Source organism: Canis lupus, chromosome 18, assembly GCF_048164855.1.
Source record: "Canis lupus baileyi chromosome 18, mCanLup2.hap1, whole genome shotgun sequence".
Classification (NCBI taxonomy): Eukaryota; Metazoa; Chordata; class Mammalia; order Carnivora; family Canidae; genus Canis; species Canis lupus.
This window is the reverse complement of record NC_132855.1, coordinates 37895451-37911546: the sequence shown is the minus strand read 5'-3', so window position 1 is coordinate 37911546 and position 16096 is coordinate 37895451. Positions and strand designations below refer to the sequence as shown.

The window sequence follows — 16096 nt, the reverse complement described above, 5'->3', positions numbered from 1 at the left end:
GATGAGACTGTTTCACACAAAGAACAAAGTTCTGTCCCCAAGGGCACTTATAGTCTATAAGCCCCAGGACAGAACACACAGCAAGCAGAGTGGGAGATCCCAGACTGGGTGGGGAGGTGGTTAACAAGGCAGTTTCTTGAAATAGGTGGGTTTTCTGGATAATTTCCAAGAGAGGAATGCCAAAGACCAACTCACTGATGGAATGCTACTCTGTATGTTAAAGGTTATGAAAAGAAAAGTCATAAAGACTAGTGTGGGCAATAAGACAAAGGAAGCAGTGAGGAGAACCATTTAGAAAGAGTGGATGAAAGGACCCATGTGGGGGGAACTGGACACCTTGGGATGTAGTGAGTACTTTCACTTAGGCTGAGAGGCAGGTTATGTGGAGTACACCTGAGGGAACATGATCAAAGCCATAGAGAAGGGCACATTAGTTAGGATCTGGGTGGATACTGTGATCTAACTAGAGAGGACAAATAGAGAAAAGACCTCCTCAGAGCAAGAGAAGGTGCATTTTATTAATGGAGGAAGAGTTTTATGATGGCATATATGTGAAAGAAGAGGGCTAGGATGAAACTGCCAATTTTGTGAATGAGTATGAGTATGAGAAGAAGACAGAGGAACTGTGAGGTGTCACTGTTGAAGCGTCAACATTACTGGCACAATAACAAAGGGGATGAGAATAAAGAGATTAGTAGGCAAGGATTACAAACTCTACAACAAAAAATATTTGCAGCTTAATATACCAGCCAAATAGTCACCATAAAATCTCTTCTAAAAGACCAACTAATATTTATGGACATCGAGTTGGAATTATTTTTTTGGTTTTGATACTGTTATGTAAATCATAATAAAATAGTATTAAACATTTTACATACATTTTACATAACCTTTTCAATGTGTAATCATCAGATCTCTCTTGGGATATTCAGAACTGAAATTTTTCATGGGAGTTCTTACATGATACTTTCTACTAGAGATGCCAAGGAGTTGGTCATGATTCTTTGATTTGTCTTGGCTCCTGCAAGACGTATTCATTGTGGGCACTCATGTCCGTTAAAATTCAACTAAGTCGGCTCCGCAACAACAAAAATAAACTTCTGATACAAAAAACAGCCCAGTTGAATTCCAAAATCATTATGCTGGGTATGAGAACTCTGACAGAAAAAGAGTACACACTACATAAGCTTACTTATATAAAAGCCTAGAAAGGGTACACTAATCTGGAGTGACAAAAATCAGATCAGGAGCTTAGAGACAAGGGAAGAATATCTTACAAAGAGGCATGAAGAAATCTGAGGGTGCCAGAAATGTATACTGTGTTAGTGGTTTCATGAATATATACATCTAGCAAAACTTAAATAGATGCAGTTTTGTACTTAAACTATACTTAATTAATTTATTTTAGAAAGTCAACCACATAATTATTTCAAAGTGAAAAGTTTAAGAATTCAACTAAAAACGTAATAGAAATAGATTAGAGGAGGAACTTTTCCAAAGGCCTGACCAAGAGTCAAGTTCTGCCTCCTACACAGTGGCGATTTGAAACACTGAAGCTTAGTATAATGTTCTTTGAAGGGGCTAATAGGCCCTTTGGATGTTGGAAGTGTTTAGAAAGCAGCGTCTCCTAAGAAGTGGCTTGTTCATAGAGTTTCCATCTGAACAAACAAGCTGAAGTCACAGGATGCTGAGGAAGAGCAGGGTCGTTGGGACATTTGGTCATTCTCTGGTTTCCTCAGAAACGAACAAATAGTCCTGCTTCAAGTCTACGGCCAAGACCCCGTGTTCTGAGTTGGTCAGGAGCTCTCTGTGAGGAGAGAGTATCTGGACCAAGTAGGAATCTCCTGGGCCTACACAACTGTCCAAACAAGGAGCTTCTATAGTCAGCAATTGGCAACTCATTATCTCAATTCCAGTGTTCTCTCCTGCACATGCTGGAAACTGCTGTTTCAAGTTAGTGGTAAGGACTGATTAAATTATGGCACAGCCAGCTCTAGGCAGTTAGCTAGGCATCTCCTGCACATTTCCCTTTTATTTGAAGGGGATGCTCAGGGTGAGCACTCACCTTAAGCACCCTGGGGGCCAAATCCATCATCTCTAGGGAAGGCAGAGCTCTCCCAATCTACCCTGAATGTCCATGGAAAAGAGGCTAGAAACAATATAACTTTGGAGGAGGGATGTTGCTAAACTGTTCCAAGGCAGTTCTGACTGAGAAAACCTTAAAACATAGTTATTATTTTCCCCTTTCAATATAATTTCACAGGGTTGAGCATGAAGACTCCAGGGCCTTTGCCTATTCTTACATTTTCAACTATAAAGATAATATAGTACCTACATCATGTCATAAACATTTAATAAAATAAAATATGTAAAGTGTTCAGAACAATGCCTAGTACACAGAGCACTCAAGGTGTGATAATTATTATTTAGATTTTAAAAAGTCAGTGTCTCATGCCAAAAGCAACAATTGCAAGAATAACTTACAAAGTAATATTTTATAGTTAATATTGACTTGTAAGTTATAAGAGAAATGTTAGGAAAAAGATTGGGGAAGGGACAAAAGGGGCAAAAAAAATCTCTGAAACAAGGCTGAGTTTTTTTGCAACCTATAGAAAACAGCCATATAAAATGCTCAGTACCTAAAGGACACACTTGCCTTGCTCTCTTCTCAAGAAACCAAAGAAAATCAATATTTTTAAGAAAATCAATTTTTAACACTTAACAAATCAACCACTTTTTCTCCAGGAGTTTTCTTCTTGAGAAACACTGTAAAGAAGGATTTTATTTTCATTGCTTTGCCTTGTGTTTTCCTGAGCAGAAAGAATCTCACACACAGCTGAGCAATCAACAAAGAAAAGCATTAACTCAACTAATCAGCCCAATCAAATAGCACTCACTGATCTGCAGAGAGAAACTCTAGGGTGACTGCTAGCCACAAGTGATTTTAAATTGGGTAGGCTTGCTAATGTCTAAGAACAAGGACATAATAAAAAAGAAAAAAAGAAAGTCTAAGAACTTTGCTTGAGTAGCATAATAGAACAGTAGGTGAGACATTGAGTCAAAATATTTCTGCAGATGTTAAATGGGAAAAAACCAACTTAGTACAAATACAGCAGACCACAAGTTGGCCACAAAGTGAATATAAGTCAGCAATGCTCATGATCCCAGGATGTATAAACAAGAGCCTGAAGTGTATGATTGGAAAGTAACTCTTCCAAAATCCTCAGCATTGACTGATATAAAGGTAGGAATGCAATTCCAGAGCATGAGCCTTGTACTTTCCCAGTTTATCTGGTATAAACTATCCAGAAGGTGGAGAGAGACTTCAGAAAGATTCTCCTAGCTATTTCCAAGGTGAATCCTTTTTCTTTCATCTTTCTGACTCAGTACCTAATCTTTACAGACTTTGTAATTAATGTATCAATAATATGACTGGAAATATATATATATATAATCAACTCATTAGGGGTACCTGGGTGGCTCAGTGGTTCAGCATCTGCCTTTGGCTCCGGTCGTGACCCCAGGATCCTGGGATTGAGTCCTGCATAGGACCCCCTATGGGGAGCCTGCTTCTCCCCCTGCCTATGTCACTGCCTCTCTCTCTGTGTCTTTCATGAGTAAATAAATAAAATCTTAAAAAAAAAAAAAAAAAACTCATTAGATACCTACCAGGCGATCACGAATTTTATCTGCAAGGGTTGGATCACTTAACAGTAGAATGGGTTCACTGGGTGGATCCCCAGATATCAAACGAAGTTTGGCTTCATTGACTACAGTGGAAAGTCCAATGGTGATAAATAATATTCCTGCAGTTCTGGCATCTTCAGAAATACTCTGGACATCTGGATTCTTTGGATGGTCAATGCCATCGGTCATCAGCAAAGCCACTTTCACACCATCTTTACGCCCTTCTCTCTTAAGTAGCATAGTGGCATTGGAGATGGCATAATAAGAGAAGGTGCCTTGGCCAATGAAATTCATAGACTTGACCTTCTGTTTAAAAGTCTGCAGATCCTTCCAAGAGGAAAAAGGTGGATCAATTTGGACAGAGCTGCTAAACTGAAGCGCTGCCAGTTTGATGTCGTATTTCAAGAAGCCAACTGGGGTCAACTGGAAAACCTTGTCACTCAAGCTATTCACAAAATCTTTCTGTTTATCAAAGAGGGCAATTTTAGAACTTTCAGAGCTGTCCACAACGAAGACAACATCTATGAAGCAAGTAGAGTCTGAAATAGAACAAATAAGTTAGGCAAAATATTTGTTCCTACTCATGAAATTACTTTGCATAACAAAAGCCCTGAAGTAATGTGATGTGTATGGTTTTGTTGTTGTTTTGTTTTGCTGTTTTTGTTTTTGTTTTGAGAGGAGAGGAGAGGGGAGTGAAAAAGAGAAGCATCTTGTAGATACAGCTAAAGCTGTGAAGAACTAGATCTCTTTCCAAATCTATAAATTATTTGCTTCTTGTAAAATCATGTAAATCAAAAGTAAATGAATAAGCAAAAATTCCATGTATTTTTAAGTGTCTTTAAAGCCTGTTTAAATATTCAACAAATATATGTATATATATTTAATTTTATTTCTTTCTTTTGAGAGGAGGAGGAAGGGGCAGAAACAGAGAGAGAGAGAGAATATCAATCAGACTCCACACTGAGCCTGAAGCCTGATATAGGGCTTGATCTCACTACCCCAAGATCATGACCTGAGCCAAAATCAAGAGTCAGATGCTTACCCGACTGAGTCATCCAGGCATCCCAGAATTCAACAGATATTGGGCAAAGTTGTCTAGAAGTAAATAGTGCTCTGCCTAATTCTCAGGTTGTGTGTCACAATTGTGAGGTCCCATCTTGTTTTGGCGGTTGTTTTTTTGCTTGTTTTTAGCTTTTTTGAAATCAAGGGAGAAAATGACTATCCACATCACATTATAGCAATGAGGGAAAAGAAACATAAAAGCAGATAACTTAAGTTTGAATTCTAGCTCTTAGCCATTAATTTGCCTTTCGGCCTTGGATGTGCCACTTAATGTCTCTGGGCCTCAATTTATCTATGAGAGTGGCAGTGTCTGTCATTCCCATTTCACAAAACTACAGTGAGGCAAATGAAATAAGGGCTCTAAAATATCTGATGTTTGTGTAAGTATGCTCTATAAGTATATAGCATATATTATTATTATATTAAAATAGAATATTACATATGTTTTTATATATATGGTTTGCTATCTACATCAACTGCTACTTGGAAAAATTCATATTAGCATCCTAACAGGCTAAAACTAATCACTAAAAACAGAAACAGGGGATCCCTGGGTGGCTCAGTGGTTTAGCACCTGCCCTCCATCCAGGCCATGATCCTAGAGTCCCGAGATAGAGTCCCGCATCAGGCTCCCTGCATGGAGCCTGCTTCTCCCTCTGCCTGTGTCTCTGCCTCTCTCTCTCTCTCTCTGTCTGTCTCTTATGAATAAATAAACAAAATCTTTAAATAAATAAAATTAAAAAAAAAACAGAAACAGAACATTTTTATTTACCCTGGAGATCATTTTTCCTTGCAAATAAATTGGATTTTGATCCTTTCTTTCTTTGTCCATATATTGTTTGGTTCATAAAAGCTGGCAAAAGCAGGAGATAGAAGACAAAATGTCTGTTCCACATTATGATAGATGGTGAAAAGTCATCTGTCTTGTAGCACCTTTAACAGAAAAAATCGGTTACAAATACTTTTGCAAAATACAGTGTCTGCTATTTTAAACTTCAAGCCAGCAGAATTGAAAACTGGCATGTGACAGGAGAAAAGGGTTTTCATTTATGTTTGCAGAAGAACATCCACATTGAGATTTTAAAAGATTCTAATCCAAGTAAATCATGGCACCACAACCAAACATTTACTAGTGAATAGTTCTTTTTTTTTTTTTTTAAGATTTTATTTATTTGTTCATGAGAGACACACAGAGAGAGCCAGAGACATAGGCAGAGGGAGATTCAGGCTCTCTGCAGGAAGACTTATGTGGGACTGGATCCCAGGACCCCAGGATCATGACCTCAGGTGAAGGCAGACACTCAACCACTGAGCCACCCAGGCACCCCTGCTAGTGAATTTTTCTATATAGTCAAAGAATTACATCCAAGTAATCTGAATTTCCCATTTTATTATGGTTAGCAGAGAGTGGGGAAAGCCTTTTAAAAACACTTCAGTCTCACTCTATACGATGACTTTGTTTCAAGCACAGGGTCTGTTTTGACATTTCCACATTCTTCAAGGTGATATCAGATTGCTACATCATTGTTTCATTATGACCAATTCCTGATCATCTCAATATTTTCACAGAGTTAGAGAGAACCACCATCATTGCAGTGTTATTAATACATGCACAATTTTAGTGAGTTCAAAAGGCTAGTCAAAAATGGAATCGCCCTTCCCATTCCCATAGAACACCATCTCTCTTTTGTACTCTTACTTGGAAACTTCATCAACAGAGCTCCAAGCTGGACCATAGCTGCATTCATATATAATGAATCAAAAGAGTATGAGAACAAAAATTATAGACTTGCTCAGAAAGAAACACTGTTCTTCTCGTGAAGAACTGATGGACAGAAATGACACTTGAAATCAGGAAACACTTCCTCTGAACGTTCCTGTGAAACATTTTTCTGGGTAGATTAACAACGAAAAATCTAATCCTGTATTAAAATCTACAGCCGTCTTCATCTCTCAATATGTGCAGTTCTATACCAAATGACTTTTAAACTCACGGGCTTCCCTGGCAAGAGGAAACTCATGAGGGGCTAGCTCAGTATACTTGAGAAATAACAAGAAAGCTTTTTTTTAAATCAACATTCTGCATGGTTTGGAAATGCTTTCCTTCTTAAACTATACTGACTTCAGAAGTTCTGGAAAAGGAAATCACATTTTCCTTCACTTTGCCTTTAGGGAATGGGAACTGGGAAATCATAAGCATGATTTTTCCAGGCTCAAATAAGAGATAGAAATATATGCAAAGGCAGTGGGAAATGAAATGGATGACTAGTTCTTTCGTACAAGCCAGATTGAGAAACCCAAAAAGGAATCAAATCTGAGGGGTTGAGGATGAACCAATGGATGGCTCCATGCTGTAATTTGCTTCTCAATAACATTCTCTAGCAGAAAACTTATTAAGTTGACTTTGTATCAGTATAGCCAAGAACCTCTGTTGACAAGTGCATCAAGTGCAATTGACCAAATGTCAACTGTTCTTCAGATCAGGTATGCTAAGATGTGAAGATGTGGGTGTTTAAAAAAGAAAAAGAACAAGAAGTTTGCTGGGGAAACAGAATACATAAAGGACATCCTTCCCCAAGTAATTCTTTGTTAACCAAAGAGAAGAATACAGAAGGATGTACAAGTTTAACTCTGAAGACTAGTGTAAGAATAAGGCTATGTAGCAGAACACAGCTGCTGGAGCATTTTCAGGGGGGAAGGCAGGAGAAATAACATTATCTCCCTAGTATTACACATAACTTTTCTCTTGTTGAGCTCATACCATAAGCAGGTCACAGAAGTTATGGAAATAAGAGGCTGAGAATTTAATTTCATTGAAAATAGGAGAGATTTAACAAGCTACATAATCAATACGACTCTTAAAAAATCTAATGAAGGTGATTCCCCTGCATGATCCTGAGCAGAAAACCACTTTCTCCTCATTTGTAGGCCTCATTTTTGGGCTGTAGAAATGCTGTCTTTAAATAAAGGCTTGTGTTTCCTAAAACTAAGGACCTGCTCATATAGTTTTTTTTTGCATATAATCATGAATTCATACCTGAAGCTTTGTATATATAATAAGTTGTTCACTATCACAACTTATTCATTAACACTAATCACTGTCCCATATTTCATTACTATTTGCTCTGATATTTTTTATCTAGCTCTACCAAAGCAGTCTTGCTTTTGCCCTCTCTTTACTGCTATTAGCCAGAGGACACCCTTATATCTTTGGGTTTTTAGTCCTACTACCATCCTAAAATCTTTCTTCTATATTAGTTTGGCACCTTGAGAGCACACTCATTTCTAACCATTTTTGCCATGTTTTATTTTGCCTCAGTTTTAAATAATTCTTACCTTTCTCTCACTTATATATAACACAAAAATAGATTTCTGGGGAAAAAGACCATTAGTTAAATAAAGGAAACATAAACTTCTATGTTCACTATAAGTTACATTTTTATAAATGCAGAAACAATGATTATCTTTAATCAAATGCCATATATTTGCCTTTTTTGCCTAAAATTTATTTTGGGTAAATACTAGAATCAATAAATCCAAAAGACTTTATATTTTGGGATTTTTCAAAAATAAAATTCTTTCAGCACAGTTTAAAATTGTATTCACAGTATTTATATCTCATTTGTTTCACAGAAAGATAAAATTATCAAATGAAGACTTTATTCAAATTGCCAAACTAGCCAAATTATAAAATATTCTGTGATCAATACTGAGTTATAAAAATATGTTCCAAATTAATAAAAAGAGTTTCCAAAAGACATTAATATCATTGCAATTCTAGGTAGTAGACTGCAAATTAAAAATCAATTTTAAGCTTTGAAAAAATTTTTAAACATCTACATTTGAATAATTATTTAAACTTTCTAATAATTAATTTAAAGTAATAGCAGAGGATAGAAAATTTTGATAAGCTTTCTTCACATAAGTAGGTAAAGCTTTTAGTCTTCCACAGTGCCTCAGTGGTACTATCTGATTTCAAGTGATTAAAATAAAACAGTTATGTCTTACCTTATAAAGTTTGTCAAACAGGAATTAAAGACTGATTAAGCAAATGTCAACAGCAAGGACCATTGTTGGGGATGGAGTTGGCTATTTGATATTGTTCTTTTCTGTAGAAATAAAAATTGTCTTTGGTCTTGGAAGTTTTGCAATCTTTTATTCGAGTTTATTAGCCTAAGTTAAAGCAAGAGTGGTCAGGCACTTGGCCAGGGTGCAAGATCTGGGTGGGATCAGTAAGTAGTTTAAAGGAACAGTATCCTCTCAGAACAAATCTGTGTTCTCTAGACTGTTAAAAAAATAACTTGAGCAGATTTCCAACATTTTAGGCATTTATTGACAGCCTGCTATTTCTTATTCCATGTCCTCCTTCTATGTCTACGTTTCTTTGCCTGGAGTGTGCTTTGTGTGATACTGGTTCTGAACAGCTCTGTGAGGGAGTACAGGTGACAACAGGCTCAGATGCAAAACTGATTTTTGAAATTTTTCATAATCAAAAATTGATATAATATACAGTGAAAGAGTGATCTGAATTTAGCTCTGGTTCTGTCTCTTATATGGGGACCTCAGTCTTCCATTTATGAAATGAGGGAGTGAATTTAATTAGCTATCAAGATCCTTCCAAACTATAACACGAGAGCTAGGTTTACAGTGCTCAACATTCCGAGCTCTCTGTCCCAGGAAGATAGTCACTCAAGTGGCTTTATTCTCTTTATTTCTAGTTTCTACCTCGTGGTTATGACCTATGTTAAGTCGATGTTTACCAGTGCAAAACATACGGCAGAGAAGGCACTCCACTCCTAGACAACTAATAGGCTTCTCAGCAAACTGCCTCCAAGATAGAGTACCAAGCTGATCAGAGATAGCAATATAAACGTTCATGTCATAATTTATAATCAGCCTTCTTAGGAAAGCACTTTGACATTTACAGATCTGCTTATTGTAATAATAATAGCTTCCATTTTGTGAACACTTCACCAGGTTCGAGGCACTGTGCTAAGTGCTTTGTACACATTATGGCACTTAGCCCTCCCAAAGCACCACCACCTACATACAATAAGTGCTGTAAGATTTCACGTTTTGAGGATAAGCATGTTGAGGATGAGATGAGTGAGGTAACTTTCCCACTGTCATACTAATGCTAGAGAATGCCAGAATGATATCTTAACTCAGATGTATCTGACCCCTTAGCCTCACTTACAACAACTGCATCATTAAATTTCTTATCTGTGTGAATGTTCATGTTTTTATTGTCTCTGCACCATAACACAGTTTTTGAGGAACTGAGCAAATTTTGTGAGGCTTCATTAACAGAAAGAAAAAACAGTGGGTATCATGCAGAAGCACAAATGGAATTTCCCAAGAAGCAACCACATATATACTTAAATAGCCCATGAATGTTAGCCACACTTAACACTTTTGTGAAATGAGAATCCATGGACAAGGAAGTGCCATTTTTGTGGATGTTCATCTCTCTTTTTTCTTGGGGTAGAGTACAACCTCCTGAATAACATACCTGAAAGAAGCAAACAGGTAACTCCTGAAGGGGAGATATGGACTAAAGCCCTCCTGATTTGGAACTGTTCTGACTGAAGTTGGGGATGGGTTGGAGTCCTGCCTGCACATCCTTTTCCTTCCATCCCCCCAAGTCAAATAGGGTAACCAGAACCCAGAGTTTTCCTCCTTTCATTCTCGGAGTGGCAATCAGCACTAAGCTGATTAGGTAGATGACTCCAAAGAAAATCTTTTGTCCTGTCCATTTATATAAGGCAATTTGCTTTGCACCCAAAGAAACAGGATACCACGGGTGAATACTGCAGTCTTGAATGGTCTCAAATTAGTGTGCAATTGGACATACATAGTCCAAATAAGAATGCACAGATAATGATGATGATTCCAAGTCAACTTGGGGTCCATGCCTTTCTGACAGTTGTTCTGTAGCAAAGTCTTTTTTTTTTTTTTTTTTTTTTAGAGTCTTCATTATGCCTTTATTATTTCTTACAGGGAGCCTACCTCCTTTATACACCCACTTGACAACATCTACCTTAATACCTCTAATTTTTCCCATTACTTGCAGTGTACAGTGTTGGCTATAGGAAAGTCTTCATAAAAGAAAAAAGAATGCTATTTTTGCTATTATTACTGTAATGGCCTAGAGTTTATCTTCGTGTTGCAGCTGGATATCTTTCATTAAAGATACACCCATTTGAGTGGTCTAGTCAGCCCATTTGGGATTATTAAGAATATCCAAAAAAAGGAAAATTTTTAAATAATTATCAAATTTCTAGAACTTAAGTGTTTTCAAGAAGATTAAGTAACTTACTATGCCACATTATATCAACCGTTTACAACTCTGGTTTACACAACATTCTCCCTAATTGAGGTAAGAGAGCCATCTGCTTTTCGAGTTACATCTAAATCATATAGTTTCTCCTGTGCAATAGTTTGTTTCTTCTGTCCTTTTAAATTCTTTACTAAAAGTAAACTATTCATGGATAAAGTTTACAGTGAAAGAGACCTGAGGTGAATTAATATTTTTACTATTTTGGGATATGAAAAATCTTTTAATCTAAAACTCTGCACAAATATATCTATTATTAATCATTATGTATTGTTTATATCCAGAACGATAGATTCTGAAATTACACCTATACAATTTTTAATGTACGTAATTTTAATTAGATGTTTTCCATTATGCTAATTAACCAAATTCTATGCTAATTGACCAAATTCAGAAATGCCAAATACACAAACTAGGACAGACCCTGAGTCTTGAGGGACTATTGGTCGAAAAAAGATATTTGGGCACCACCTTGTGGGCCTTTGTGGAAAGACACAGCATGAGAGTCCATTTACCTACTATCATTAAAAGATTAAAATACTTAATTGCCTATGATTCTGAACAGGTAGAGTGTCAGTTGCTCTCTACAAAATTTTCTGGGTCGAGGAATAAGAGAATAAGTCAAAGGTGTGACAAACTACTTTTATATATGAATCAAGAAACTAACATCTGATGAAATCTCAAATGCATTAACTCACATTTAGTTCCTCCTATATGTGAGGCATTGGATAGAAAACAACTAAGACCCAGGTCTCTTCAGCCCAGTGAAAGAGATAAGGAAGTAAAAGGCAATGGCAAATTTTACCAAAAATATTTGTTTAAGTAATCAAATGATGAACGCTGGTTAATGATACCATGTTGTTGTGTTTGGAGGCAAAGTGCACTGTTATCTGCAATTTGAATAAAGGCCTGGGTAGACAAATAAATACATGAGAGAGCAAATATGCCAGTTACAGACCGAATGTTAATCATGGAATCTAAATGGTGGATAGTGAGTTTATTTTATAAATCTGTCAACTTTTCTGTATGTTTGAAATTTTTTGTGACAAAATATTGGTTTAAAAAAACCCAAACAAGGCAGCCCCGGTGGCGCAGCAGTTTAGTGCCTACCTTCAGCCCAGGGTGTGATCCTGGAGACCCGGGATCGAGTCCCATGTCAGGCTCACTGCATGGAGCTTGCTTCTCTCTCTGCCTGTGTCTCTGCCTCTCTCTCTCTTTTGCTCTGTCTCTCATGAATAAATAAAATAAAATCTTTAAAAATAATTTTTAAAATAAAAATAAATAAATAAATAAATAAACCCAAACAAGTAATGACAACAAAATACAACAATATCTATAGAAGAGACATGTGAAGAGGCACCCAGTCCAGACTGTGACATGGAGCTTGGAAGTGCAGGGAGCAGAAGATAAGTAAGCATTTCTTTGTTGCCATGTTAAACGGTTTAGACTTTATCTTGAAAGCAACAAGGAGCCACTGAACAGTTTTAAGCAGAGGAGTGACATGATCATATTTTCATTTTAGGGAAATCACTCTGGTGGCCTTGTGAAGAATTAATTGCAGAGAAGCAAGCCTGGAGACTGAGAGACCTACTAATAAATGTAGCAGAATACCAGTGAGAGATAAGACTCTCAAGTACCAGCAGTGGGGATGGAAAAAAGTGAACAATTCTGAGAAATAATTGAGGAAGCAGAATCAAAAGGTTTAGTATCTAATTGACCTAGGAAAGGGAAGGAAATGAAGAAGCATGGTATCCAGTGATTTGCTGAAGAGTGTTTAACAATTGGTTCTCTGGAAAAAAGTGTGTTTGCATCTGTATACAAGTTCATATAAGTTTATTAAAATACTACTAATATAAAGAATGTGTGGTATTTAATTTACAAATAATAACAACATATACAACTTTCTGTGTTATAAATTCCATGTAGCAAGTTGATTCTCATGGAATGCTTTTTTTTTTTTTTTTGTCAATTTTTTTGTCCTTACTCAATCTCTGGCTGCAGTTGATACATGACGGTAGTTCTGACAGGGATGCTTGCTAACTGATCTTTCCATTTTCTTTAACAAGGAAGTATGCCCTTGCTTTCATATTTCCATTGTACTTATGTGAATAGGTAACTTTTGGTATCTCTTTCCTCCCATTATTCACACCCCTCCATAAGAGAAGGAGTTAGATTTATCCTGAATGATGGGGGTGATAGTATAACGCCCACTGGTTCATGTTTCCTGTCTCAACATCCATCATCACAAAATAATATTTTAATAGTCTGAGCATTTACTTAACTTATACACCATGTGTGAAGGCTTCTCATGATATATAGTATCATTCCCTTTAAAGTATTACACATGTAACATACATTATCATATCCCATATTAGAAAAGTTCCTTTTTCTTAAGACTCTTAGTACCTGACAACTGTCAGAATAATCACAACTCAGATAACCCTTCTGGAGACATTTAATGTACAGCCTGCAGAACTGTAGGCTTCAGCCCTGTGTAACAACACACTGTGCACACAATATTTTGGTATGGAGTCGCAAAATCTTTCTTGTAATTTATTATTACATTTTATAATTTTTATTAACTTATTAAAGACTTGAAACTTCAGTTGCATACAATATTTTGCTCACCCTGATTCCATTTGAATGTCACTAATCCATTGAAAAGGCAGGACTCCACAGGATGTATTATAAAACAATTTTATTTTACTCCCCACTGTCCCTTTGTCTCTATTTTTGAGGGTAGTATTTTTTGTTTTATTTATGTATTTAGGGCAGCCCTGGTGGCTCAGCAGTTTGGTGCTGCCTTCGGCCCAGGGTATGATCCTGGAGCCCGGGGATCAAGTCCCATGTCAGGCTCCCTGCTTGGGGCCTGCTTCTCCCTCTGCCTGTGTCTGCCTCTCTCTCTCTACTAGCTGTGTTTCTCATGAATAAATAAATAAAATCTTAAAGAAAATAAATATGTATATATGTATTTATTTATTTATTTAGCCACTTGGATGAAATCACAGGAAGGTGCATAAGTCTTTGGGTCAGTGTTTTTTATAAAAATCACTTCTTTCACATTTCATCATAAAAACTATGTGCTTCCCACAATTAAAATATCTATTCCCATGCAGTAGGCAATACTCTGCGCTTGAAGATTCTCCTCTCCTCGGCTGGGGCCTGCTTCAGGGCTGGAAGCCTGCCGCGGAAAAAGGAGCATAGTCAACTGTGCTCCATTTCCACTTTGTACCATTTCCCCACTTTGTACCTCTCTGCCTTTCACACTCTCATGCAGAGCAGTTTCTGACTCTTCCAGGTAGACCAGCAGGAAGGAACTACTTAAGTCAACTGCCTTGCTCTGACTTTAGAAGGTATTTAAGTGATCCCTTTCTCCATTGTGGAGCTCTCCCTCGTTCTTTGGAGCCTGCTACACTGGGGATCTCTCATCACGTTCTTTTAAAGCCAGCCAGGTCTCTTCTCTGGCGGGTGTCCAACTCCACCTTCTCTGACCCCAGCCTGTTACCAGTGGAACACTGCCAGTGTCTCTCAGCTGAGGTCCTCTCACTCCTGCAATTTTCTTATTTGACTGTGCTACACTGCTCTCTCACCCTTGTGGCCCCTATCCTGTCTGCAGGGCACTCCCAGGCATCATTCACCCTGATAAACTCCAGAAGTGAAGGTTTCCTCACCTCATCTTTCAGAACAACCAGCCAGCCTTTAGAGTTGTCCAGCACGGCTTAGACAGTGGACGGACACATTCTCTACCCACGTCTCTGTTCCAGCTTGCACAGATCAAGCTCCATGGACAACAGCACTCTTAGATCTCTCCTAGAGTATTAGGAGTAAGACTCTTTGAAAATGAGTTTCTCCAAAGAACTCTCTCTCAGACTTTTCAGTTCCAAACTCTCTTCAGGAAGGTTTGGGGTCTTCAGGCTATAAAATCTGTTCCAGTTCTGCAGGTGGTAGCATCTCACTTTGGAACATGGGAGTATTCATCACCTATTGTTCTATTCCAGTCTGCTGGGGGCTTAACCAGTTACTACACATGGCCAATTCTATTTTTAACATCTTATTACTCAGACAAATATGTTGTATGAGCATGGATAAATCCTGAAAGAGAAACAGAGAAATGAAAACAATGGTGCATGATGGGAATACCTAAATTTTAAGACATTTTCTTCAATATTGTTTTCACAATAATATTTTTAAATTTTTGAGTTGGAATGGTAGCATTCGTATATGTGTAATTTTTCATCATGCATTTCTTATTTTGATTCAATAAATAATGGGGAGAACAATGATGACTACATGTATCCTATCCTGGAGGAATTCACAAACTATGGAAGTATATTGCAATGTAATAGGTAATTGCATTACTACAGTAGTGTGTGTGTGTGTGTGTGTGTGTGTGTGTGTGTGTGTGTAGAGACAAAGAGTCTGATAGAGGCATAGAAGACAAGGTGCCAAGTAGCTTAGAAAGGCAGGCATTACTTCCAGCTATGGGCGGTATTAAAGAGGAACTGAATAATACGTCCTGAGGGATGAATAGAATTTAATTTTTCTTGGGCAGCCCGGGTGGCTCAGCGGTTTAACACCACCTTCAGCCCAGGGCCTGATACTGGAGGCCTGGGATCGAATCCCATGGTGGGGTCCCTGCATGGAGCCTGCTTCTCCCTCTGCCTGTGTCTCTGCCTCTCTCTCTCTGTCTCTCATAAATAAATAAAATCTTAAAAAATATTTAAAAGAATTTAATTTTTCTAATTCTTAGAGAAAGGCATTCCAGGAAAAAATTGGAACAAGTCATGTTACTGGGAGGTTGTTGTAGAATTCCTCAGTTTTGTCTTCTCAAAGGAAAGAATTCAGTCAAGAGACCCAGAAGAATGGTAAAGTAGCAAAAGTTTTTCATTTAGCAAAGTGAAAGTACACTTCAGAGTCAGAGAAGCAGGCTGACCCAAGGATGGGTAGCAGTGTGCTGAGTTTCTCACTGTATTCTTTTTTTTTTTTTTTAATTTTTATTTATTTACTTAT

At 37.4% G+C, this 16096-nt stretch overlaps 1 protein-coding gene across 2 annotated transcripts in view; it reads right to left on the bottom strand.

The window, feature by feature from the left end:
• Nucleotides 1-8902, bottom strand: part of COL28A1 (collagen type XXVIII alpha 1 chain) — a 162291-nt gene extending 153389 nt beyond the window's left edge. The window contains exons 1-3 of one of the 2 annotated variants that reach the window (XM_072784046.1): nt 8758-8902; nt 5522-5682; nt 3670-4226 (exon numbers count right to left, since the gene is read on the bottom strand). In XM_072784046.1, coding sequence (XP_072640147.1) covers nt 3670-4226; nt 5522-5645 — 681 coding nt within the window. In that variant the 5' untranslated portion in view covers nt 5646-5682; nt 8758-8902. The remainder of the gene's footprint in view (nt 1-3669; nt 4227-5521; nt 5683-8757) is intronic. The other variant, XM_072784047.1, reaches the window with a different exon arrangement.
• Nucleotides 8903-16096: the final 7194 nt, after the last annotated feature.